General features: G+C 49.5%; 1 protein-coding gene across 1 annotated transcript; it reads left to right on the top strand.

Annotated features, from left to right (window-relative positions):
- The first annotated feature begins 739 nt into the window (after positions 1-739).
- Positions 740-26,112, top strand: LOC138612777 (transcription initiation factor TFIID subunit 4-like). Its single transcript, XM_069686216.1, has 15 exons — positions 740-1,907; positions 3,142-3,308; positions 4,010-4,084; positions 4,457-4,648; positions 4,728-4,850; positions 7,709-7,798; positions 8,115-8,297; positions 8,385-8,460; positions 8,595-8,700; positions 10,120-10,289; positions 10,765-10,895; positions 11,024-11,149; positions 11,373-11,429; positions 20,071-20,193; positions 23,708-26,112. Exons 1-15 carry the CDS (start codon positions 740-742, stop codon positions 23,867-23,869), a joined length of 2,949 nt encoding a protein of 982 aa, XP_069542317.1. The 3' UTR covers positions 23,870-26,112.
- Positions 26,113-26,586: the final 474 nt, after the last annotated feature.

The following is a 26,586-nucleotide window of genomic DNA, read 5'->3' as shown; positions in this document are numbered from 1 at the left end:
TCCATAGTTTTATGGCTGAAACTAATGATTATTTTAATTATTGATTGATTTGCCTCTCAGCTTTTTGATTAATTGTCTGGTCAACAGAGCATCAGAATACAAAAAAAGAAAAGGCCCGTCCCAGTTTCTCAGAGTCCATCATTTCTTTTCATTCTAGAGATGTTGCCTTGAATTGGCTATAAAAAAAGTATAGGATTTAATGTTATAAATATATAATTTAAAGATTTCTTAAGATTTCTTAATTTGTTTTAAACTAATTTAAGAATGTAAAATAAACAGGTAGTCCTTAGGTAATCTATCTTCCTTATCTCCTTATCTTGATGATGTTAAAATAGTTGCCAATTCCTCTTCTTTTAATCAACTACTAAACATATTCCCGAATTTCCCTCTGGGGATAAATAAAGTATTTGTGATTCTCATATTGTTTCATGTGTAGTTTCAATATTGATGAAAACCGTGAGGTGTGGTTGAGAGCCCAGTACTTACATTTTATTTGGCCAATATTTAACGTCACGTGAAAAAGCTGTCTCAGATTTTATATAAAACAAGAAACTATCTCTCAGTAGTTCGGCAGGTAGCTCTACACCGCAGCTGAGGGTAAAGTCTGTTTACAGTCAGTTTTAACTGCAGGTCAACGAATAACATCTACTTCATTCGGTTCTATGCTCAAAAACAACACGGATCCTCCGCGCATGCGTACATTCTAAGATACGATTTGCACAACGGTCCAACATCAAAGATGGCGGGAGCCTCCGACCCACTGGAGGACATGCTCTTCAATGAGGTGGATGAGAAAGCAGTTAGCGACTTAGTTGGCTCTCTGGAATCACAACTGGGCGACCGAAAAGCTCCCGGGGCGTCATATTCCGACGGGAAACGGGACTCAGCTCCGCCGCCGGTCACTCAGTTCTCAGGGAAAGTGCGCGATCAAGTGGGGTCTCTGGAGCAGCCGCAACAAGGGCATCCAAAAGCGGGGTTAAACCAGGAACCCGGCGCTAATGAGCCGCTCTCCGGTAAAACCCTCACTTCCTCTACCTCCTCTGTGGCCACCGGGGCCGTGATCCCCGCCGGAGCCGGTCTACAAACAGTTGGAGCTGCTCCGACTATCTCCCCCGCACCGGGACCCGGAACTTTGAGCACTCAGTCCGGGGCTGCTAGCTTCCCCCGGGCTGCGGTCTTGGGTCCGAGCGCGGCTCCCAGCACCAACACTGCCCCCGCGGCGGAGGCGATACGGACCGCGTCTCCCGGATTACAAAGTTTAAACGGTAGCGCCGGAGCCGTAAAGTTGGTGAACTCGCCCGCAGCCCCCCCACCCGCAGGGACCGGATCGGTGATAAGTACTGTCAGTCCCGGGGGATCCACGATCATCGCCTCCATGGCCTCTCAGCCCAGTTTCCCCGGACCTCAGTCCTCAGTGGCGGCTCCCGCTGGAGCTCTGCAGAGACACCCGAGCCCGCTGGCCCAGAACGGTGTGGACCCCAAAGGTGCCCAGCTGGTGGTCCAGGGTGCCCCCTCCCCCTCAGCCTCCTCCTCTCAGGTCCTGAACCACAGCACCCCTATGATGCACACTAAGATGCTGCTGCCCAGCCAGCCCGCCTCTGGAAGCTCGGTCATCCTGACCAGTACCCCCGCTCCCCCTGCTACAGCCCAGTCCCCCATCAGCCAGCCTCAGACTGGGACCAGTGCGGCTGCTGGGGGGGTGAAGCCTGTGGTGAACGGGGTGGGTCAGCCTGCGGTGGCCCTTGTGAGGCCGCCAGGCACTCCAGTGGTGGCCACCTCCATCCAGCAGCAGAGGCCCGGGCTGGTGACCGCCTCTACCCGAGCAGCGGCCCCTCAGCCCCCGCTGGCGGTCCGGCCTCAGCAACAGACCACCATCCAGCTGCCTCCCGGGTTCACCATGCCCCCAGGTGAGAAATACACTACCTCACCTGACGGCTCTTTTGTCTTACCTCTCGTGCATTTCCAGAGATCTGCAGCCTCAGTCTGACCTCTCATGTGTCACAGAGAGAAACACCTGCTGAGGGAGCTGTGACATCACTTCCTGCTGCTGAAGGGTCCTCCTGAATCCACAAACACTCCTCCAACACGTGGATGAATAAATCTTCAGCGTGCTGTCACAGACACAGTCCGAGCTTTGACCCGAGTCCAGCTGCGGGTGTTAAATCTCAAAGTGTGTGAAGTAGAAACTGTTGTGCTTCATGTCGTACAACACTCATCCAGGACGCCTCTGTACGTCACAGCCAGCCTCCATGTCTGTTTGAAACTTCTTTAAACTCTTGTTTATGTGAATATTTGTTCATCCAGATGTTGGAGGAGTCTTTTTGTGGGTTCAGGAAGAACTTCAGAGCAGCAGGAAGTGATGTCGCAGCTCTTTATTTTTTTAATGGGACATGAAGGATGAAACAGGTCCTTCACTCTCTTTTACCATCCTGTGGGACAAACTCTGACAAAGTGGTGACAACAGTTAGGGAAGATAGATTAAAGATTTCCAACACGGGAACTTTGTCCACTTGAACCTTAAAGGAACCTTTAAGGAACTTCAGGGGAACCTTGAAGCACCGTCTCCACTGCAGGGTTTAAATCCATGTCCTCCGACGCTCCAGCTGACTGTTGTTGCTGTGTACAGGATATGGTCCGTTTCTTCTTCACACATCAGCAGGATCATTTGATCTCTGTGGCTCTTTGACCGCAGAAGGAACTTTTCTTTTGGACGAGAAGTTCTTTGTTCCTCGGACGTGGAAACGATCTTTAGTTATTATTTAAATACTTCCTGTTTCTCAGACTGGATGTTTTTATTTATGACACATGACAGTAATGATGATTTGACTGTCAGAAAGTCTCACAGATATATTTAAAATAGTCTGTCAGTCTTCAGTTTATTCAAACAGCTGCAGCTAATGAATCAGTTAATCTGTGAGTATTTTATGAAATGTCAGGCAGGAAACAATTTCCACTTCTTAAATCTAAATGTCATCAGACGTCTTGTTTTATCGACCGATCGCTGCAAACCAGCAGAGATTCAGTTTATTATGAAGAAGGAAGAAAAGAACAGTTGATAGTTTTCCTTCAGGTGTGACTTAAACGTATGATTCTAGTTGTCTCAGGTGTTTCTGTCCTGACGGCTGTTTCCTCCTCCTGCAGGTATGGTTCTGGTCCGGACGGAGACGGGGCAACTGGTGATGGTCCCTCAGCAGGTTCTGGCCCAGGCTCAGGCCAAGACGCAGCAGGGTCAGACGGTGGCCAACATCACCCAGAGACCGGCCACACCGACCGCCGGGGCCACCATCCGAGTCTCCACCGCGTCCACGGTGAGTCCGATACCCAGCAGGGTCTGAGGGTCTCACCAGGAGGACAGTCATCTATCTATCTGCAGGACGTCCTCCTGATCGTCAGTCAGAGACTTTATAGCACCGAGGTTTAGACGTGTGGTGCAGCTTAAAGATAATTTAATATCAATAATGTTTATAATTGATCATTTTTTGATCTGGTCTTGTGTGAGCCTTAAAGGGTGTTTCTGGTATCTTTAAACCAGACTCCACTGCTGGTCTAACACTGATTGGTGCATGTGTTAGATAGATCCAAAACTGATCCTGTGTCCTGTGAGCTTAAATCAGTGTTTTTCTGAATGGAGTCTGGTGTGTGTGCAGAGAGCGATGTAACGTCTGTGTGTGGTTAAAACAATCCTCTTCCTCTGTAACAAAAAGGTCTATCTCTGTAGGGATCCTTTCTGTCATGTTGTCACACACTTAGAATAACAATCTGAGCCTGTCAGTGGAAACAACAAGAACTTTTAGTGGACGACCTTTGACCCATCAAGGATTATGTTGCAGCCATTACAGTCTGTTTCACTGCTGCAGGACGAACACATCTACTGCAGACACTCACACACTTTGTTCCTGTGAGTCGTTTAGCAGCTGAACTTCAGTAAAATCAGGGCTCAGGTTTATAAGTCTTGTTTCTTTCCTGTTATTACATAACGTTGTCTTTTCTCCCCCCGTGTCGTCTGCAGGCTCCTCAGACCGTCCGTCTGGCCACCCCCGCTCAGACCAGAATGGTTCAGTCTCCCTCCACCACCACAGTACAGGTGAGTGTTTCCTGTTTCATACTCTGACACTGCATGAGGCTGCATCAGCCAATCAGACTCAGGGCAGAGATCAGTGATGGACCCCCCAGCTGCTCCTCATAGTGAGAGGACGACCTGAAACATCTGACAGCCAATCAGCAGCAGTTTCTCATGTTGGGACAACCATGGTGTGTGCTGATTGGCTCACTGATGCTGATGAGGTTTACTGCTCAGGTATCAGCACTGGATACCTGCAGATCACACCGACAGGTGTGAGTCCTGATGTCTCTGTCATCTGTGTTATCTCACCTGTAACTGTCTGTTACCTGTATGTAAAGTCACACCTGCTGTGTCCGGTGCTTTCTCTCCCTGACGGTGACTGTCGTCTCTCAGAAGGCCATCACGGTGGCCCCCGGCGGAGCAGCGGTGTCCGTGAAGATGACCCCCCCTCAGAAGGCCCAGACCGTGATCACAGCAGGGGGGACGCCTGGGGCCAAGCCTGCCGGTGTCCCGACCACCCCCCTGACCAGCACGCCGCCCGCCACCACCACCACGCCCGCTAACAGAGTCACGGTGGTGTCACAGGTCGGTTACATCTATATAAATAGAATGGGTGACACCTGTGCGTACCTGTCTGACTCATCGTCTTCATCGTCTCAAACAGGAAATGCAAGAAAACGTGAAGAAATGCAAGAACTTCCTCGCCACGCTCATCAAGCTGGCGTCCCACAACTCCCCCTCCCCCGACACCTCCAAGAATGTGAAGGCCCTGGTGCAGGACCTGCTGGTAGGCTGCTCCACTCGCCCAGTTTGTACTGGGTTCATACTGGGTTCATACTGGGTTCATACTGGGTTTATACTGGGTTCATACTGGGTTCATACTGGAGTTCATACTGGAGTTTATACTGGGTTTATACTGGAGTTCATACTGGAGTTCATACTGGAGTTTATACTGGGTTTATACTGGGTTCATACTGGGTTTATACTGGAGTTCATACTGGAGTTTATACTGGAGTTTATACTGGGTTCATACTGGGTTCATACTTGAGTTCATACTGGAGTTTATACTGGGTTTATACTGGAGTTCATACTGGAGTTCATACTGGAGTTTATACTGGGTTTATACTGGGTTCATACTGGGTTTATACTGGAGTTCATACTGGAGTTCATACTGGAGTTTATACTGGGTTCATACTGGGTTCATACTGGAGTTTATACTGGGTTTATACTGGGTTTATACTGGGTTCATACTGGAGTTTATACTGGGTTTATACTGGGTTTATACTGGGTTCATACTGGAGTTTATACTGGGTTCATACTGGGTTCATACTGGGTTCATACTGGAGTTCATACTGGAGTTTATACTGGGTTTATACTGGGTTTATACTGGGTTCATACTGGAGTTTATACTGGGTTTATACTGGGTTTATACTGGGTTTATACTGGGTTTATACTGGAGTTCATACTGGAGTTTATACTGGGTTCATACTGGAGTTTATACTGGGCTCTTACTGGAGTTTATACTGGAGGTTATACTGGGTTCATACTGGAGTTCATACTGGAGTTCATACTGGGTTCATACTGGAGTTCATACTGGGTTCATACTGGGTTCATACTGGAGTTCATACTGGGTTCATACTGGGCTCTTACTGGAGTTTATACTGGAGTTTATACTGGAGGTTATACTGGAGGTTATACTGGAGTTCATACTGGGTTCATACTGGAGTTCATACTGGAGTTCATACTGGGTTCATACTGGAGTTTATACTGGGCTCTTACTGGAGTTCATACTGGAGTTCATACTGGGTTCATACTGGGCTCTTACTGGAGTTTATACTGGAGTTTATACTGGAGTTTATACTGGAGGTTATACTGGAGGTTATACTGGAGGTTATACTGGAGTTTATACTGGAGGTTATACTGGAGGTTATACTGGAGTTTATACTGGAGTTTATACTGGAGGTTATACTGGAGTTTATACTGGAGGTTATACTGGAGGTTATACTGGAGTTTATACTGGGTTCATACTGGAGTTTATACTGGAGGTTATACTGGAGGTTATACTAGAGTTTATACTGGAGTTTATACTGGAGGTTATACTGGAGTTTATACTGGAGGTTATACTGGAGGTTATACTGGAGTTCATACTGGAGTTTATACTGGAGGTTATACTGGAGGTTATACTGGAGTTTATACTGGGTTCATACTGGGTTCATACTTGAGTTCATACTGGAGTTTATACTGGGTTTATACTGGGTTCATACTGGGTTTATACTGGAGTTCATACTGGAGTTTATACTGGGTTCATACTGGGTTCATACTGGGTTCATACTGGAGTTTATACTGGGTTTATACTGGGTTCATACTGGAGTTTATACTGGGTTTATACTGGGTTTATACTGGGTTCATACTGGAGTTTATACTGGGTTTATACTGGGTTTATACTGGGTTTATACTGGGTTTATACTGGGTTTATACTGGAGTTCATACTGGAGTTTATACTGGGTTCATACTGGAGTTTATACTGGGCTCTTACTGGAGTTTATACTGGAGGTTATACTGGGTTCATACTGGAGTTCATACTGGAGTTCATACTGGGTTCATACTGGAGTTCATACTGGGTTCATACTGGGTTCATACTGGAGTTCATACTGGGTTCATACTGGGCTCTTACTGGAGTTTATACTGGAGTTTATACTGGAGGTTATACTGGAGGTTATACTGGAGTTCATACTGGGTTCATACTGGAGTTTATACTGGGCTCTTACTGGAGTTCATACTGGAGTTCATACTGGGTTCATACTGGGCTCTTACTGGAGTTTATACTGGAGTTTATACTGGAGGTTATACTGGGTTTATACTGGAGTTCATACTGGGTTCATACTGGGCTCTTACTGGAGTTTATACTGGAGTTTATACTGGAGGTTATACTGGAGGTTATACTGGAGTTTATACTGGAGGTTATACTGGAGGTTATACTGGAGTTTATACTGGAGGTTATACTGGAGGTTATACTGGAGTTTATACTGGGTTCATACTGGAGTTTATACTGGAGGTTATACTGGAGGTTATACTAGAGTTTATACTGGAGTTTATACTGGAGGTTATACTGGAGTTTATACTGGAGGTTATACTGGAGGTTATACTGGAGTTCATACTGGAGTTTATACTGGAGGTTATACTGGAGGTTATACTGGAGTTCATACTGGAGTTCATACTGGGTTCATACTGGGTTCATACTGGGTTCATACTGGAGTTCATACTGGAGTTTATACTGGGCTCTTACTGGAGTTTATACTGGGCTCTTACTGGAGTTTATACTGGAGTTTATACTGGGCTCTTACAGGGTTCATACTGGGCTCTTACTGGAGTTTATACTGGAGTTTATACTGGGCTCTTACAGGGTTCATACTGGGTTCATACTGGAGTTTATACTGGAGTTTATACTGGGCTCTTACAGGGTTCATACTGGGCTCTTACTGGAGTTTATACTGGAGTTTATGCTGGTGTCTGGGGGGGTCTAGCTGGAGGGTAACTGGTGTCCACATGGGAATTTATCTGGAGGGTTGCTGGGCTCTAACTGGAGTTTAAAGGGGGTGTAACTGGAGTGTAACTGGAGTGTAACTGGTGTCTGTGTGTGCGCAGGATGCAAAGATTGAGCCTGAGGAGTTCACCAATCGGCTGCAGGCTGAGCTCAAGTCGTCCCCACAGCCCTACCTCATCCCCTTCCTCAAGGTACGTGCACTATGACTACACACAGCGCTCCTGCTGTCCTGCCTCTGCTCGTGCAGCACAGTCCCACTAACAGTGATTCATTGGACGAATGAGTTTGACCATAAAATGACAGAAAGGTCAAAAATATTGAAGAATATTCAACATTATTTTACACACAGTCCAGCGTCTGCTCAGCTGTGAGTCTCTGCTCCATGAGCGGCTGACAGGATGTGAACATGGAGCCAGAGCGCCCTCTGCTGGACACAGTTTGTGTACTTGAACTGTAGGGAAGGATCAGAGTTCTTCCACTGTCACCACATGTGTTCGTACTCCACAGAAAAGCCTCCCCGCCCTCCGTCAGTCTCTGCTCAACAGTCAGCAGTCTCTGGTGACCCCCAGCTCCTCCGCACCCCCCCTTGCTGCCCCCGGCTCCGTCACCACCGCCACCATCAGACCGCGGCTGCCCATCAGCCCCGCCAGCAGCACCGTCAGACTCAACCCGCCGCTCACCAACACTCTGGTACGGGGTAACAGCACGTTCACACCTGTAACATGGAGCTGACGGGGAAACTTCATCACTGATGTTTTAATGTTTGTGTTCGTGCAGGCTGTGAACAGAGCCGGCGTTCAGACCGCACAGACCCGCTCACCTGTCGTCTTCAGTCAGACTCTCAGACCTCAAGGTGAGTCCAGCAGAACCTGCTGTTTACTTTGTAAACTTTATCATTTTTGATCATCGGGCTGTGTGAACTGTAAAAAGCTCCTGGTTAAAGACGTCGTGTCCCAGATGACTCATCTTTCATGTCTTACTCTGCAGGAACTCTTGTAAGAGGACCCACAACTATCATCGGAAAAAGTCCTGTTACCCTGGCAGCTCAGGCCAATCAGAAGAAGTTGAGTGACCCAGGGGGCGGGACTTTCAGGTAAAGTCTAACAGCATTGGCAGGATTTTATGTTGCACTGACTAATCTTGAAAAAACATGAAAAGGTGTGCCAATCAGCAGGGACGTTTATAAGTATTTAAAAGCCGAGCGCTCGTATAACAGGGTGATCAGCAGTGACGTTTCTGTTGAAATAAACGTTGTGTTGATCTGAACGCAGCCCAGGTTTATTTGACTCGCCTTCAAACACAGCAGGAGAATACATTTAAACCATTTTTGTTGAATGAGAAGTTTATGACAAGAATACACTGAATTAAATCATGAATGACTAATGAGACATGTTCTCATAATTCTGAATTCAGTATCGTGAAATGTTGATCATCAGTGTGGAAACATAGACGACATGTTCAGTGTAAGTTATAACAACAAAGATTATGAGACACATTGTGCCCTGAGACCTCCTGCGGACCTGTAACGTAGGCATGCAGTTCACAGGGCAGCCAGGCGGGGGCAGCATGTGCACACTGAGCTGCAGAGTTTGAGCTGAGGTCCAGATGGATCTCAGTGCAGCCTGTGTGAGTTGATCTCATGATGCGTGACCAACCATCTGTCCACACACACACACACACACACACACACACACACAGGAGAGCTGTCACTGCAGGTATCATACCCACAGAGCTCTGATCCTAAACTATACAGTCATTTAAATATATTTTAAAACGTTGTTTTGCACTTATTGTTTGTGATGTTTGCACTTATTTTTATCTGACAGAAAAGGTGCTGAAAGATTTGGAAACAAGCTGTTACATCGCTCTCTGCAAACACACCAGACTCCATTGTCAAAAACAGTGATTTAACCTCACAGAACACAACTGCCACCACCTTGAACGGTCATTTTGTGTGTGTTATTGTGAGACTTTGAAAAGTAACAGATCAAGGCAGACGGGCAGCAGCTCCTGTGTCCTGTGAGCTTAAATCAGTGTTTTTCTGAATGGAGTCTGGTGTGTGTGCAGAGAGCGATGTAACGTCTGTGTGTGGTTAAAACAATCATCTTCCTCTGTAACAAAAAGGTCTATCTCTGTAGGGATCCTTTCTGTCATGTTGTCACACACTTAGAAGAACAATCTGAGCCTGTCAGTGGAAACAACAAGAACTTTTAGTGGACGACCTTTGACCCATCAAGGATTATGTTGCAGCCACTACAGCCTGTTTCACACACCGACTCTTTGTTACCTGTTTAACATTTAGACCTAATAAGTGTAAAATAAACAATAAATCTCAGGTTTAAAGAATTACTGTTAAACATGGTGAGAGACTCAGTGAACTCAGCACAACTTAAAGATGTAACTAGAAACATGCAGAGTCCTTCAGAGACGGTAACACAGAACATCTGCTGTCTCCTGAGCTCCACGTGTCTGTACTAGTGTTAATAAAGAATGTTTGTTGTTTAAACCTCAGAGATGACGACGACATTAACGACGTGGCGTCCATGGCCGGTGTCAACCTTAACGAGGAAAATGCCCGTATCCTAGCAACCAGCTCGGAGCTTGTCGGCACAAAGATTCGGTCCTGTAAAGACGAGTCCTTCCTGCCCACCGGCCTGCTGCACCGCCGCATCCTGGACACAGGTACGCTCACCTGTCACTGCTAACATCCTGGACACAGGTACGCTCACCTGTCACTGCTAACATCCTGCACACAGGTACGCTCACCTGTCACTGCTAACATCCTGCACACAGGTACGCTCACCTGTCACTGCTAACATACTGCACACAGGTACGCTCACCTGTCACTGCTAACATCCTGCACACAGGTACGCTTATGTTAGTGTCATCAGTTGTGCAGGTGGTTTTGGACACAGTAAAATGACCTGATGAAGAGACCGAGGAGGTCAGAGTTCAGGTGTCCTTACAGACGATGTTCTCCTGGACAGCACCTTGTGTTTTGTCGGACTCATCACACCTGCAGAAGCTCTCGTGTAAAGCACTGAATGTTTAAAATGTGTAACAAACTGTTCTCATATGGATCAGTGATGTAATGTGACTCAGAGGTCATAGGTCGTCCTCTGTCCTTCCCTCTGATCCTGTTGTTCTGTCTCCTCAGCTAAGAAGCTAGGTGTGAGTGAGGTTCCTCTGGAGGTGGTGAACTTCATCTCCCACGCCACCCAGTGCAGACTTCGCTCCCTGCTGGAGAAGGTGTCAGCCGTCGCTCAGCACCGCACGGACGGGGGGAAGGCAAGAAGACATGCACGCGCACACACACACACACACACACACACACGCACACGCACACGCACACACACACACATGGATGTGAAAGAAGTATAATGTCTTATATCTTTGTCCCTCTCTTCACCCCCCAGGATGAAGAGCACCACGAGCAGACGTCGGACGTTCGCTCTCAGCTGCGTTTCTTTGAGCAGTTGGAGCGGATGGAGAAACAGAGGAAAGACGAGCAGGAGAGAGAGATCCTGCTGAAGGCTGCCAAGGTACTGCTGTGTTTGTCTCTGCAGCTCCGTCTCAACCAGGAAGAGAACGTTCTAACTCACCTGCGACTCTGCTGCATGTGGATCTCCTTTATACGGCCTCTGTTAATGTTATGGTGATGTTAAACTTGTTAAATCCACCGTAGGCGCAGATCTCTGAGCGGTGAGCAGACAACTGGTGTTTACATGTTTTCACATGAATTTCATGTTTGTGTTTCACCTGCAGAGTCGAGCCAGACAAGAAGATCCAGAGCAGGCTCGTCTGAAGCAGAAGGCTAAAGAGGTACGGCTAGTGTGTGTGCGTGCGTGCGTGTCCATTTAAATACCTGTCATCACCTGATCCTCAGTGTGTCCTGTTTTCCTGAACTCTGTGACATAAATCAGCATGATAAGAACTAACTATAACTAACTATTGACTCATGTCCCATCTGTTAACATGGAGGAGGCGGGCTTTATGGCCTATACTGCAGCCAGGCAGCAGGGGGCGACAGAGAGGGTTGAGCTGTCATGTGGGCCATGTTTTTATACAGTGTGTGATCTGAGTGCAGCATCACAGAGCGATTAGCGTCAGAGTGTCACACCTGGGTCATGTACCTGTGTGAAGCTGCTGTCAGCGCGCTCTCTGTTAGCATGTTCATCAATAATTAAATGTTTTGTTGTGTTTCAGTTCAAACTTTAAATTTTAGACAGAAATCTGAAACAGGAAGTGTTGAGTTATTCAGATATAAACATTGAACCCAGCAGGGTGGGTAGCGTCCCATTTCTGTTCATGCCAACTTTACACACACACACACACACACACACACCCCCCTCTTTATATTTATACATGACCCCAGCCGCCCACCCCCCCCATGTGGAGTTCTGTCTGCCTGCTGCCTCAGGCAGGCCCCGGGCCAGCAAAGGTCAGAGGTCATTACCCATGAGCCCCTGTGCTGAGGCCTGAGGGGGGAAGACTGAGGCTGCTTCTCATGTCTCTTAAATTGCATCCATGCTACCTTCACTTGCGTCTTTCACTTGCGTCTTAGTCCCTCCCACCAGAGATACATGGAGAGACGCGAGGAAACCAAGAGAGGAGAGAGGAAACCAGGAGAGGAGAGAGGAAACCAAGAGAGGAGAGAGGAAACCAGGAGAGGAGAGAGGAAACCAGTGAATGTTTTTTAAGAGACATGAGACGTCCTTTCCGATGAAGCGTCACGTGCTGCGACGTCCGTTTGTGATGACGGCGTCAGCTGATCCAGCGGTGATCAGCTGAGCTGAAAAAACATTCCCTCGTTTCCTCTCTCCTCTCCTGGTTTCCTCGCGTCTCTCCTGGTTTCCTCTCTCCTCTGCTGGTTTCCTCTCTCCTCTCCTGGTTTCCTCTCTCCTCTCCTGGTCTCCTCGCTTTGTTTCCTCGTATCTCTCCTGGTTTCCTCTCTCCTCTCCTGGTCTCCTCTCTTTGTTTCCTCATATCCCTCCTGGTTTCCTCTCTCCTCTCCTGGCTTCCTCGCGTCTCTCCTGGTTTCCTCTCTCATCTCCTGGTTTCCTCACGTCTCTCCTGGTTTCCTCTCTCCTCTCCTGGTTTCCTCTCTTCTCTCTTGGTTTCCTCACGTCTCTCCTGGTTTCCTCTCTCCTCTCTTGGTTTCCTCGCGTCTCTACTGGTTTCCTCTCTCCTCTCTTGGTTTCCTCGCGTCTCTACTGGTTTCCTCTCTCCTCTCTTGGTTTCCTCGCATCTCTCCTGGTTTCCTCTCTCCTCTCCTGGTTTCCTCTCTCCTCTCTTTGTTTCCTCGTATCTCTCCTGGTTTTCCTCTCTCCTCTCTTTGTTTCCTCATATCCCTCCTGGTTTCCTCTCTCCTCTCCTGGTTTCCTCGCGTCTCTCCTGGTTTCCTCTCTCCTCTCCTGGTTTCCTCTCTCCTCTCTTTGTTTCCTCGCGTCTCTCCTGGTTTCCTCTCTCCTCTCCTGGTTTCCTCTCTCCTCTCCTGCTTTCCTCTCGCCTCTGCTGGTTTCCTCTCTCCTCTCTTGGTTTCCTCGCGTCTCTCCTGGTTTCCTCTCTCCTCTCCTGGTTTCCTCGCGTCTCTCCTGGTTTCCTCTCTCCTCTCCTGGTTTCCTCTCTCCTCTCCTGGTTTCCTCGCATCTCTCCTGGTTTCCTCTCTCCTCTCTTGGTTTCCTCGCATCTCTCCTGGTTTCCTCTCTCCTCTCCTGGTTTCCTCTCTCCTCTCTTTGTTTCCTCGCGTCTCTCCTGGTTTCCTCTCTCCTCTCCTGGTTTCCTCTCTCCTCTCTTTGTTTCCTTGCGTCTCTCCTGGTTTCCTCTCTCCTCTCCTGGTTTCCTCTCTCCTCTCTTTGTTTCCTCATATCCCTCCTGGTTTCCTCTCTCCTCTCCTGGTTTCCTCGCGTCTCTCCTGGTTTCCTCTCTCCTCTCCTGGTTTCCTCTCTCCTCTGCTGGTTTCCTCTCTCCTCTCCTGGTTTCCTCTCTCCTCTCTTGGTTTCCTCGCGTCTCTCCTGGTTTCCTCTCTCCTCTCTTTGTTTCCTCGTATCTCTCCTGGTTTCCTCTCTCCTCTCTTTGTTTCCTCGCGTCTCTCCTGGTTTCCTCTCTCCTCTCTTTGTTTCCTCATATCCCTCCTGGTTTCCTCTCTCCTCTCCTGGTTTCCTCGCGTCTCTCCTGGTTTCCTCTCTCCTCTCCTCTCCTGGTTTCCTCGCATCTCTCCTGGTTTCCTCTCTCCTCTCTTGGTTTCCTCGCATCTCTCCTGGTTTCCTCTCTCCTCTCCTGGTTTCCTCTCTCCTCTCTTGGTTTCCTCGCGTCTCTCCTGGTTTCCTCTCTCCTCTCCTGGTTTCCTCTCTCCTCTCTTTGTTTCCTCGCGTCTCTCCTGGTTTCCTCTCTCCTCTCCTGGTTTCCTCTCTCCTCTCTTTGTTTCCTCGCGTCTCTCCTGCTTTCCTCTCGCCTCTGCTGGTTTCCTCTCTCCTCTGCTGGTTTCCTCTCTCCTCTCCTGGATTCCTCTCTCCTCTCCTGGTTTCCTCGCGTCTCTCCTGGTTTCCTCTCTCCTCTCTTGGTTTCCTCACGTCTCTCCTGGTTTCCTCTCTCCTCTCTTGGTTTCCTCACGTCTCTCCTGGTTTCCTCTCTCCTCTCTTGGTTTCCTCACGTCTCTCCTGGTTTCCTCTCTCCTCTCTTGGTTTCCTCGCGTCTCTCCTGGTTTCCTCTCTCCTCTCCTGGTTTCCTCACGTCTCTGCTGTTTTCCTCTCTCCTCTCTTTGTTTCCTAGCGTCTCTCCTGGTTTCCTCTCTCCTCTGCTGTTTTCCTCTCTCCTCTCCTGGTTTCCTCTCTCCTCTCCTGGTTTCCTCACGTCTCTCCTGGTTTCCTCTCTCCTCTCCTGGTTTCCTCTCTTCTCTCTTGGTTTCCTCACGTCTCTCCTGGTTTCCTCTCTCCTCTCTTGGTTTCCTCTCATCTCTCCTGGTTTCCTCTCTCCTCTCTTGGTTTCCTCGCGTCTCTACTGGTTTCCTCTCTCCTCTCTTGGTTTCCTCGCATCTCTCCTGGTTTCCTCTCTCCTCTCCTGGTTTCCTCTCTCCTCTCTTTGTTTCCTCGTATCTCTCCTGGTTTTCCTCTCTCCTCTCTTTGTTTCCTCATATCCCTCCTGGTTTCCTCTCTCCTCTCCTGGTTTCCTCGCGTCTCTCCTGGTTTCCTCTCTCCTCTCCTGGTTTCCTCTCTCCTCTCTTTGTTTCTTCGCGTCTCTACTGGTTTCCTCTCTCCTCTCCTGGTTTCCTCGCATCTCTCCTGGTTTCCTCTCTCCTCTCTTGGTTTCCTCGCGTCTCTCCTGGTTTCCTCTCTCCTCTCTTGGTTTCCTCACGTCTCTCCTGGTTTCCTCTCTCCTCTCTTGGTTTCCTCACGTCTCTCCTGGTTTCCTCTCTCCTCTCTTGGTTTCCTCGCGTCTCTCCTGGTTTCCTCTCTCCTCTCCTGGTTTCCTCACGTCTCTGCTGTTTTCCTCTCTCCTCTCTTTGTTTCCTAGCGTCTCTCCTGGTTTCCTCTCTCCTCTGCTGTTTTCCTCTCTCCTCTCCTGGTTTCCTCTCTCCTCTCCTGGTTTCCTCACGTCTCTCCTGGTTTCCTCTCTCCTCTCCTGGTTTCCTCTCTTCTCTCTTGGTTTCCTCACGTCTCTCCTGGTTTCCTCTCTCCTCTCTTGGTTTCCTCTCATCTCTCCTGGTTTCCTCTCTCCTCTCTTGGTTTCCTCGCGTCTCTACTGGTTTCCTCTCTCCTCTCTTGGTTTCCTCGCATCTCTCCTGGTTTCCTCTCTCCTCTCCTGGTTTCCTCTCTCCTCTCTTTGTTTCCTCGTATCTCTCCTGGTTTTCCTCTCTCCTCTCTTTGTTTCCTCATATCCCTCCTGGTTTCCTCTCTCCTCTCCTGGTTTCCTCGCGTCTCTCCTGGTTTCCTCTCTCCTCTCCTGGTTTCCTCTCTCCTCTCTTTGTTTCCTCGCGTCTCTCCTGGTTTCCTCGCGTCTCTCCTGGTTTCCTCTCTCCTCTCCTGCTTTCCTCTCGCCTCTGCTGGTTTCCTCTCTCCTCTCTTGGTTTCCTCGCGTCTCTCCTGGTTTCCTCTCTCCTCTACTGGTTTCCTCTCTCCTCTCTTTGTTTCCTCATATCCCTCCTGGTTTCCTCTCTCCTCTCCTGGTTTCCTCGCGTCTCTCTTGGTTTCCTCTCTCCTCTCTTGGTTTCCTCGCGTCTCTCCTGGTTTCCTCTCTCCTCTCCTGGTTTCCTCACGTCTCTGCTGTTTTCCTCTCTCCTCTCTTTGTTTCCTAGCGTCTCTCCTGGTTTCCTCTCTCCTCTGCTGTTTTCCTCTCTCCTCTCCTGGTTTCCTCTCGCCTCTGCTGGTTTCCTCTCTCCTCTCGTGGTTTCCTCTCTCTTCTCTTGGTTTCCTCGCGTCTCTCCTGGTTTCCTCTCTCCTCTCCTGGTTTCCTCTCTCCTCTCTTTGTTTCTTCGCGTCTCTACTGGTTTCCTCTCTCCTCTCCTGGTTTCCTCGCATCTCTCCTGGTTTCCTCTCTCCTCTCTTGGTTTCCTCGCATCTCTCCTGGTTTCCTCTCTCCTCTCCTGGTTTCCTCTCTCCTCTCTTTGTTTCCTCGTATCTCTCCTGGTTTCCTCTCTCCTCTCTTGGTTTCCTCGCGTCTCTCCTGGTTTCCTCTCTCCTCTCTTGGTTTCCTCGCGTCTCCTGGTTTCCTCTCTCCTCTCCTGGTTTCCTCTCTCCTCTTCTGGTTTCCTCTCTCCTCTCCTGGTTTCCTCTCTCCTCTCTTGGTTTCCTCGCATCTCTCCTGGTTTCCTCTCTCCTCTCCTGGTTTCCTCTCTCCTCTCTTTGTTTCCTCGTATCTCTCCTGGTTTCCTCTCTCCTCTCCTGGTTTCCTCGCGTCTCTCCTGGTTTCCTCTCTCCTCTCCTGGTTTCCTCACGTCTCTCCTGGTTTCCTCTCTCCTCTCCTGGTTTCCTCTCTTCTCTCTTGGTTTCCTCACGTCTCTCCTGGTTTCCTCTCTCCTCTCTTGGTTTCCTCTTATCTCTCCTGGTTTCCTCTCTCCTCTCTTGGTTTCCTCGCGTCTCTACTGGTTTCCTCTCTCCTCTCTTGGTTTCCTCGCATCTCTCCTGGTTTCCTCTCTCCTCTCCTGGTTTCCTCTCTCCTCTCTTTGTTTCCTCGTATCTCTCCTGGTTTTCCTCTCTCCTCTCTTTGTTTCCTCATATCCCTCCTGGTTTCCTCTCTCCTCTCCTGGTTTCCTCTTATCTCTCCTGGTTTCCTCTCTCCTCTCCTGCTTTCCTCTCGCCTCTGCTGGTTTCCTCTCTCCTCTCTTGGTTTCCTCGCGTCTCTCCTGGTTTCCTCTCTCCTCTACTGGTTTCCTCTCTCCTCTCTTTGTTTCCTCATATCCCTCCTGGTTTCCTCTCTCCTCTCCTGGTTTCCTCGCGTCTCTCTTGGTTTCCTCTCTCCTCTCTTGGTTTCCTCGCGTCTCTCCTGGTTTCCTCTCTCCTCTCCTGGATTCCTCTCTCCTCTCCTGGTTTCCTCTCTCCTCTCTTGGTTTCCTCGCGTCTCTCCTGGTTTCCTCTCTCCTCTCTTGGTTTCCTCGCGTCTCTACTGGTTTCCTCTCTCCTCTCCTGGTTTCCTCTCTCCTCTCTTTGTTTCTTCGCGTCTCTACTGGTTTCCTCTCTCCTCTCCTGGTTTCCTCGCATCTCTCCTGGTTTCCTCTCTCCTCTCTTGGTTTCCTCGCATCTCTCCTGGTTTCCTCTCTCCTCTCTTTGTTTCCTCGTATCTCTCCTGGTTTCCTCTCTCCTCTCTTGGTTTCCTCGCGTCTCTCCTGGTTTCCTCTCTCCTCTCTTGGTTTCCTCGCGTCTCCTGGTTTCCTCTCTCCTCTCCTGGTTTCCTCTCTCCTCTTCTGGTTTCCTCTCTCCTCTCCTGGTTTCCTCTCTCCTCTCTTGGTTTCCTCGCATCTCTCCTGGTTTCCTCTCTCCTCTCCTGGTTTCCTCTCTCCTCTCTTTGTTTCCTCGTATCTCTCCTGGTTTCCTCTCTCCTCTCCTGGTTTCCTCGCGTCTCTCCTGGTTTCCTCTCTCCTCTCCTGGTTTCCTCACGTCTCTCCTGGTTTCCTCTCTCCTCTCCTGGTTTCCTCTCTTCTCTCTTGGTTTCCTCACGTCTCTCCTGGTTTCCTCTCTCCTCTCTTGGTTTCCTCGCGTCTCTCCTGGTTTCCTCTCTCCTCTACTGGTTTCCTCTCTCCTCTCTTTGTTTCCTCATATCCCTCCTGGTTTCCTCTCTCCTCTCCTGGTTTCCTCGCGTCTCTCTTGGTTTCCTCTCTCCTCTCTTGGTTTCCTCGCGTCTCTCCTGGTTTCCTCTCTCCTCTCCTGGATTCCTCTCTCCTCTCCTGGTTTCCTCTCTCCTCTCTTGGTTTCCTCGCGTCTCTCCTGGTTTCCTCTCTCCTCTCTTGGTTTCCTCGCGTCTCTACTGGTTTCCTCTCTCCTCTCCTGGTTTCCTCTCTCCTCTCTTTGTTTCTTCGCGTCTCTACTGGTTTCCTCTCTCCTCTCCTGGTTTCCTCGCATCTCTCCTGGTTTCCTCTCTCCTCTCTTGGTTTCCTCGCATCTCTCCTGGTTTCCTCTCTCCTCTCTTTGTTTCCTCGTATCTCTCCTGGTTTCCTCTCTCCTCTCTTGGTTTCCTCGCGTCTCTCCTGGTTTCCTCTCTCCTCTCTTGGTTTCCTCGCGTCTCCTGGTTTCCTCTCTCCTCTCCTGGTTTCCTCTCTCCTCTTCTGGTTTCCTCTCTCCTCTCCTGGTTTCCTCTCTCCTCTCTTGGTTTCCTCGCATCTCTCCTGGTTTCCTCTCTCCTCTCCTGGTTTCCTCTCTCCTCTCTTTGTTTCCTCGTATCTCTCCTGGTTTCCTCTCTCCTCTCCTGGTTTCCTCGCGTCTCTCCTGGTTTCCTCTCTCCTCTCCTGGTTTCCTCACGTCTCTCCTGGTTTCCTCTCTCCTCTCCTGGTTTCCTCTCTTCTCTCTTGGTTTCCTCACGTCTCTCCTGGTTTCCTCTCTCCTCTCTTGGTTTCCTCTTATCTCTCCTGGTTTCCTCTCTCCTCTCTTGGTTTCCTCGCGTCTCTACTGGTTTCCTCTCTCCTCTCTTGGTTTCCTCGCATCTCTCCTGGTTTCCTCTCTCCTCTCCTGGTTTCCTCTCTCCTCTCTTTGTTTCCTCGTATCTCTCCTGGTTTTCCTCTCTCCTCTCTTTGTTTCCTCATATCCCTCCTGGTTTCCTCTCTCCTCTCCTGGTTTCCTCTTATCTCTCCTGGTTTCCTCTCTCCTCTCCTGCTTTCCTCTCGCCTCTGCTGGTTTCCTCTCTCCTCTCTTGGTTTCCTCGCGTCTCTCCTGGTTTCCTCTCTCCTCTACTGGTTTCCTCTCTCCTCTCTTTGTTTCCTCATATCCCTCCTGGTTTCCTCTCTCCTCTCCTGGTTTCCTCGCGTCTCTCTTGGTTTCCTCTCTCCTCTCTTGGTTTCCTCGCGTCTCTCCTGGTTTCCTCTCTCCTCTCCTGGATTCCTCTCTCCTCTCCTGGTTTCCTCTCTCCTCTCTTGGTTTCCTCGCGTCTCTCCTGGTTTCCTCTCTCCTCTCTTGGTTTCCTCGCGTCTCTACTGGTTTCCTCTCTCCTCTCTTGGTTTCCTCGCGTCTCTCCTGGTTTCCTCTCTCCTCTACTGGTTTCCTCTCTCCTCTCTTTGTTTCCTCATATCCCTCCTGGTTTCCTCTCTCCTCTCCTGGTTTCCTCGCGTCTCTCTTGGTTTCCTCTCTCCTCTCTTGGTTTCCTCGCGTCTCTCCTGGTTTCCTCTCTCCTCTCCTGGATTCCTCTCTCCTCTCCTGGTTTCCTCTCTCCTCTCTTGGTTTCCTCGCGTCTCTCCTGGTTTCCTCTCTCCTCTCCTGGTTTCCTCTCTCCTCTCCTGGTTTCCTCGTGTCTCTCCCTGCCTCTCTGGTGGGAGGGACTAAGATGCAAGTGAAGGAAGCATGGATGTAATTTAAGGGACCTGAGAAGCAGCCCGTCACTCTGCTGTCGCTCTGTGGGGGTCTTCAGAAATGTGAGCACACAGTTGAGTGTGTTTAGCCGTTAGCTGCTGTTCGAGCGTGACCTGTGGATGTTTATGTATCGCGCACACACACACACACTCACACACACACACACACACACACACACTCACTCACTCACTCACTCACTCACTCACTCACTCACACACTCACTCACTCACTCACTCACACACACACACACACACACACACACACACACACACACACACACACACACTCAGGCTGCAGGTTCTTTACTTGCAACATACTGATGAATGAATTCACAGGTCAAACCTGCAGCGCACTGACAGGTTAAACAGAACACTAACAGGTGTGACAGGTGATGTCGTGGTTCACCTGTCACAGACACAAGTTTAAAGATAATCAAAGTGTGTATTTAATCTGCGTCCTGTGTTTGTCCTCAGATGCAGCAGCAGGAGCTCGCTCAGATGAGACAACGAGACGCCAACCTCACGGCGCTCGCCGCCATCGGGCCACGCAAGAAACGCAAGCTGGACTCACCGGGGGGGTCAGCGTCCGGGACGGAGGTGAGAGCAACACAACTCACAGGTTACTCTGACCTCACTGAGCTCACAGGTGAGATGGAAGCAGTCAGAGGTTCAGCAGCTGGTCTTCTGATGCGTCCGTCTTTCAGTCACACATTCACACTCTGTATGGATGAATGTTTGGTCAGTTTTTTTATTGAAGCTCAAACCTGAAATCAAAGAACAGCAGCACCTGTACGCGTTCTCTGCTCCTTTCATCATCTCATTTACACCTGTGCTCTCAGCTGGCATGCTAACGTTAGCCACAGGTTAGCTTTCATCCAGGAATCAGCTGGTTTTGTTCAGAGTTGCAGAGACTGAGACCTGATAGATAATGCTAATGCTAAGCTAACGATTTTCAACACTTTGTTTATGAAGATCAAACCTCAGATACTGTGTGTGTGTGTGTGTGTGTGTGTGTGTCACTCTCTGATCCACTGACTGTGACCACAGTTGAGTGAAGGGGGTCAGTGTCTGCCTGGAGGTTTGTTGTGGGTGTGCCTCCCCCTCTCTCTCTCTCTCTCTGCCCCTCCCTCCCTCCCCCGGGGTGAAGCCATAGATTTCAGCTCTGCAGAAATGAGCCCGGGGCAGGGTGTTGGAGGGGTGAGGAGGGGAAGGAGGGGGGAGGTTTCACAGCCTGGGGGGGTTTCCTGCCTCGTGCTTTGCCCCACCCTCACCCACATGCTCTCTCTCTCGCTCTCTCCCCACACATCCCGCCCGAGGCACGCCCCCCAGCAGACCCAGACAAAGGCAGCAGCGTGGAAGGGGGTGGGGGAGACCTGCGGAGAAATCCAACATTTGGGGGGGTCGATTAAGCCTCAGACGGGGGGCAATGAACTCTGGGAAATGTGAGCTATGTGCTGGCCTGATGTCAGAGCTGCAGAGTGTTTCTGTGTGTGCACAGTCTGCAGTTCAGAGCTGACCCTGGATCAGCCTCTGATCAGGTGGAACAGAGTCCTAACCCGAATCCGAACAGACGTTACATCGCTCTCTGCAAACACACCAGACTCCATTGATAAAAACACTGATTTTACCTCTCGGGACACAGCAGCTGCTCTAAAGCTGCTTGTGTTTAAAATGTGCACTTTGATCCATCAAGGATTATGTTGCAGCCGTTACAGCCTGAACACATCTACTGGAGACCTCTGTAACCTGTGAGACATTTAGACCCAAAATCAAGTATAAATGGAGCCCAGGATTAAGAAGACACAAATGTCACAGAAACTGTCCACTAGGGGGCGGCAGAGACAGTTTAACACAAATGAGTGCTGCTTGTTAGCGTCCCCTCCTGGTGTCTCAGTTCACTGGTTGATGGCGATAAGAGATAAGTTAACAGAGTCACTAATTGTGTCCATGTTGTTCTCTCTAGTGCTCCATCACTTTGGTTGCTCCGCCATGACACAGGTGTTAATATAAAGGTGTTTCACGTGCCTGCAGCCTGCACAGACGCAGTCAGTGTGCTGCTGACCTGATGAAAGGTAGCTCAGGTTATTTGTTGTGTCCTTCACACAGAATAACAAAGCTCCTGCGTTGCTAGCGTGTATTCATAACAGGCTGCAGCCCCAGGGCGCTGGGGAGGGCGGGACTATCTGAAGCCTGATCAGGCCTGCAGTCGGGAGCTAAAGGGCGTACTGCAGCCGCCCGAGGGCCCGTCAGACAGAGAGGCTCCAAACACTAAACCATTTGTGCTGGAAGACGAAGTTTGTGAGGCTGAACCAGAAACAGACTGAGTGAAGACATGAAGCTAACCCTCTCACCACCAGCCTCACACAGGCTGATGTGTTTATCTTACATTTAATGTGTGTGTGTGTGTGTGTGTGTGTGTGTGTGTGTGTGTGTGTGTGTGTGCCTGCCTGCCTGCCTGCCTGCAGGCCGTGTGGCTTCATAATGCTCTGATTGTGTTCCTGTGTGGACCTGGAGCTTCATTCCTATCCTGTGCTGTCAGCTCTGCCTGCAGGCTCTTCTCTCAGAGCAGCAGCACAGTTATCTGCACGCACACACACACACACACACACACACACACACACACACACACACACACACACACACACACACGAGCCCTGCTTAACTGTTTTAGTCTCAGTCACACAGAGAGCTCAGACAGCAGGCCTCAGTAAGGTCAGCTGTTATCACCTGTCTCTCAGGTGGAGCTGCACCGTGTCTCCAGGATCAGACATCAGGGAGAACATCAGAGCTGATTCTCCACCATCACTTCCAGTCCAGAACAAAGACACGGACCTCAAACTCGCCCATCACGTCTCCCTGTCTGAGCGTCTGTCAGATCTGTCTGTGGTGTCACCTTTCCTTAAGGAAGGAGGCATTGTGGGTAATTTATGCATGTGTGAAGCTCATGTGTTGATGCTGCTTTGAATCGTTGCTGCTTAGCTGTTAGCATGGTTGTTAGCAGCAGCTGGTCTTGATTCAGACTCATGAAGTCCACTGAGGGTTTAAAGTAACAACTTCCTGTTGGCCAGGAGGATCTTTTGTTGGGGTCGTGGTTTAACATGTCTCATTTCTGCATTAAAAAGTCGTGCACTAACTTTTACCAAACAATGTTCAAACCCCAGAAAGCTGTGAGGTTAATCGTGTTAAAGGTGTGTTTCACCTGGTGGCCTGTCTTCAGGAGACAGTTTGTGAGCGTGCGTCTGTGAGACACGATGAACAGTTTGATAAGAACACTTTGATCGTATCATCAGTGATATGAAGACGCAGAGCAGCAGACACAGTCAGTCAGCACTGAGGAAGCTCGTTCTTCCTCTCGTCTGTCTGCAGCAGAAAGGTTGTAAGCAGGAAGTGACCAAAGCTCTTTGCCTGAAATCCCTCCAAAATAAAAGCAGTTGTGACTTAGGTATTGTGTTGCCTTCAGGTTCAACTCCTACAGAAAATAGACACTTGTTGTCTCTCCACCTCCTCAGTCAGAGCTTCCTGAAAAAGCAGTGCTTCAGTGGTGAATGTTTCAGCTGCACACGTTGTTCTTTTAATTCCTGTCAGGTGAGCGGGTTTTGTGCCAGTGTTCAGAGAGCGTGTCCTCAGCTCAGGGTTCACTCAGGGAGCTGCTCTCGGTAAAACACTGGTTCTTTCAGAGGCCCGCTCAGCTCGCCTCGGGACACTCAGCATTATGGGAGGAGACGCTGCAAGCTGCTGTGTGAAGAGAGAGACTTTGTTAGCTTAATGTTGGGAAAGAGGGCTTGTTGGAGCAGCGTCTGTGAGCTGTGTGTGAGGAGTAGCTGCAGGGCCCGGGTGTTACCTGGCCTCAGGCTGCAGACACACCTGAGACTGAAGGTGTGGTGATCCTCCTGCAGGTCTGAACTCACTGAGGGATTCAAGTGTGTTACTGCTCTGATTAATGATTCAGACACTGAAGAGCTCAAACTGGAAGTCCTGACACGTACAGAAACGCATAACTGTGGAGATGAAACAGGATTTGTATGTGTGCTTTGTTGATCTTCATATTTGCCCCCCTGAAACCTGATACCCCCACCCCCACTGGGTCTAACCCTCCTGTCTCTCCCTTCAGGTGGCCTCAGGCTCGGGTGCAGGCTCCTCCTCGGCGGCCTCCTCACGCCAGCAGCTCCGTCAGCGGATCACACGAGTTAACCTCAGGGACTTCATCTTCTGTCTGGAGCAGGACCGCTCCACCGCTCGCTCTCTAACGCTCTACAAGGCGCTGCTGAAATGAGGAGTCCCTCCTGGCAGAGTGCTCGGCCCACTGCAGATCACAAACTGGACTCCTCCTCCACACTCACCTCCTCTGAGGTGTTTCATGGTTGTGGCTCATTCTGACCCCTGCAGCGTCGTTTTAACTTCAGTTTGTCCTCATGAACTTTAACTTTGACTTCTTTTTGAAAGAGATGAGTCGTTTTAAGCTCATTCAGCCGCCTGGTTTTAGACTGCACATTAACTTACAGCTTTTTATTGAAGTGAACTCCTCTGATTTCAGACCACATCCCACACAGGCCTGCTCACACCTGACACAGGGTCAGAGAACTTAATCCTTCGGTAAGCAACCTCGTTAGCTCGTTCATTAGCAGCAGAATCCGCCTCCACTGTTTAAGAAGCTGTGTTCTGCTGGATTCATGTGATGTTAGCAGAATGGGAGGAACAAGAACACACCTGGATGTTCATGAATTAATCAAGGTTAGCTTCAGTGCTAACTTCATAGCCAGACCAGCTAAGAGGCTAAAGTAGCATCTTTAGCTTTTCAATGTATTTGTAGATGGTTGTTCCCAAACAGCAGCTATAACATGAGCTCAATCTGATGTTTAATGTACTAATGATTTGTATTTGGATGTATCTGCCAGCAGAGGAGCGTTAGCAGTGACACGTTAGCAGGGGAGCGTTAGCAGTGACACGTTAGCAGTGACACGTTAGCAGGGGAGCGTTAGCAGTGACGCGTTAGCAGGGGAGCGTTAGCAGTGACACGTTAGCAGTGACACGTTAGCAGGGGAGCGTTAGCAGTGACGCGTTCGCAGGACATGTTAGCAGGGGAGCGCTAGCACTGACACGTTAGCAGCCACTCAGGCATCAGTTTGTTGACATGTGCGAGGCTAACATGATCAGTCTTTTAAGCGCAGCGTTGGTAAGATGTCCTCCGACTCTGACAGATGAGCTACAATAAAACTGGATGCTAACCCACAGCTAATAAGCTACATTAGCTTCCTCCAGTTCAGCTCTGTCAGGACAGAAAATTACACGATGGCCATTTTCCTCCGATGTCTCTCTCAGGGAAACTCCAATGTTAAAACGTTGTCGTGCTACGTTCAAGGCTGTTTCCTGCTTCCTGGTCTTGTAACACAATCACACTGTTGATAGCTGTGAAGTGGTTGAATGCTAACATTAGCTTCTTTATAACGTTAGCTTGTGATTATCTCTTGTCTCTTCAGTGGCTGATGGATGGAGAAGTAGTGGTGTGTGCGTGCGTGTGTGTGTGTGTGCGTGTGTGTGCGTGTGTGTGTGTGTGTGTGTGCGTGTGTGTGTGTGCGTGCGTGTGTGTGCGTGTGTGTGTGTGTGCGTGTGTGTGCGTGTGTGTGTGTGCGTGTGTGTGCGTGCGTGCGTGTAGCAGTATGACACTTCACACCTGAGCTGGACCTAAAAGGCAAATGGCCGTCGTGTGAAAAAAACAGACATGATCCTAATCGATGCAGCAGAACTACAGTTATCTACCTACATTACCCACAATGCAACTCAAATTGTTTCAGTTGCATTTTTTTTAAACCAGTAGTCTTCAGCCCAAACCACTCTGACTCATGTGACATCACTTGAGGAAATGAATGGCCCTTTATACTGCTTTTCAAACACGTGGACGTCGTACTGCCCAACACCTGGAAACACCTGCTGAGTGGACAGTCGGTGGAGTTCACTTTAATAGAATTAAAGATCAAACTTGGTGAATTGTAGAATTTTTTCAAATCCAACTCCACGATCAGAGAAGCCTCAAAGGTGTTAAGTACCCCTCATGCACTGATCAGGTACCATCATTTATTCGCCCCCAAACACCGTCTGGTTCCTTCTTCAGAACAGGAACCGACTCAATAAATGTTCTGAATTCTGACTGACGCCAGTAACGCTGCTGTTTCAGAGCCGCAAAGAGGAAGAGTGCGGTGCTCAGCAGGAGCGCGATGTGAAGAGCGAAATGTCTCTGAGTTTAAATCACATTCAAAGGTGTTTTTATAATTCAAACAATAATAATGTTTATCGTCTGTGTAAAGCTGGATAATGTGCAGGTCTGCAGCCAGGCTCTGGGTCACTGTTTCAGCCTGTGAGGAGCTGACTCAGCTGTACCTGAACAGGTGCTTCACAGTCTCATCTGTTCAGCATGAGATCTGATCTCTTGTCTGCTGTCGGCTCAGCTGAGGCTCGCGGCGTCGGCTCGGCCGCTTGTTTTTATAGTTTGGTACGTTTTCATTTAAACTTTCGTGTGTGTGTGTGTGTGGTCAGTGTGTGTGTGTGTGTGTGTGTGTGGTCAGTGTGTGTGTGTGTGTGTGTGTGTGTGTGTGTGGTCAGTGTGTGTGGTCAGTGTGTGTGGTCAGTGTGTGTGTGTGTGGTCAGTGTGTGTGTGTGGTCAGTGTGTGTGTGTGTGTGTGTGGTCAGTGTGTGTGTGTGTGTGTGTGTGGTCAGTGTGTGTGTGGTCAGTGTGTGTGTGTGTGTGTGTGTGTGTGGTCAGTGTGTGTGTGTGTGTGTGTGTGTGTGTGTGTGTGTGTGTGTGTGTGTGTGTGTGGTCAGTGTGTGTGTGGTCAGTGTGTGTGTGTGTGTGTGTGTGTGGTCAGTGTGTGTGTGTGTGTGTGGTCAGTGTGTGTGTGTGTGTGTGTGTGTGGTCAGTGTGTGTGTGTGTGTGTGTGTGTGTGTGTGGTCAGTGTGTGTGTGTGTGTGTGTGTGTGTGGTCAGTGTGTGTGTGTG

Source organism: Semicossyphus pulcher, unplaced genomic scaffold (genome assembly GCF_022749685.1).
Source record: "Semicossyphus pulcher isolate SPU_LCO1_2020_fin unplaced genomic scaffold, fSemPul1.0.p SCAF_8, whole genome shotgun sequence".
Classification (NCBI taxonomy): Eukaryota; Metazoa; Chordata; class Actinopteri; order Labriformes; family Labridae; genus Semicossyphus; species Semicossyphus pulcher.
This window is presented reverse-complemented; position numbering and strand designations above follow the sequence as displayed.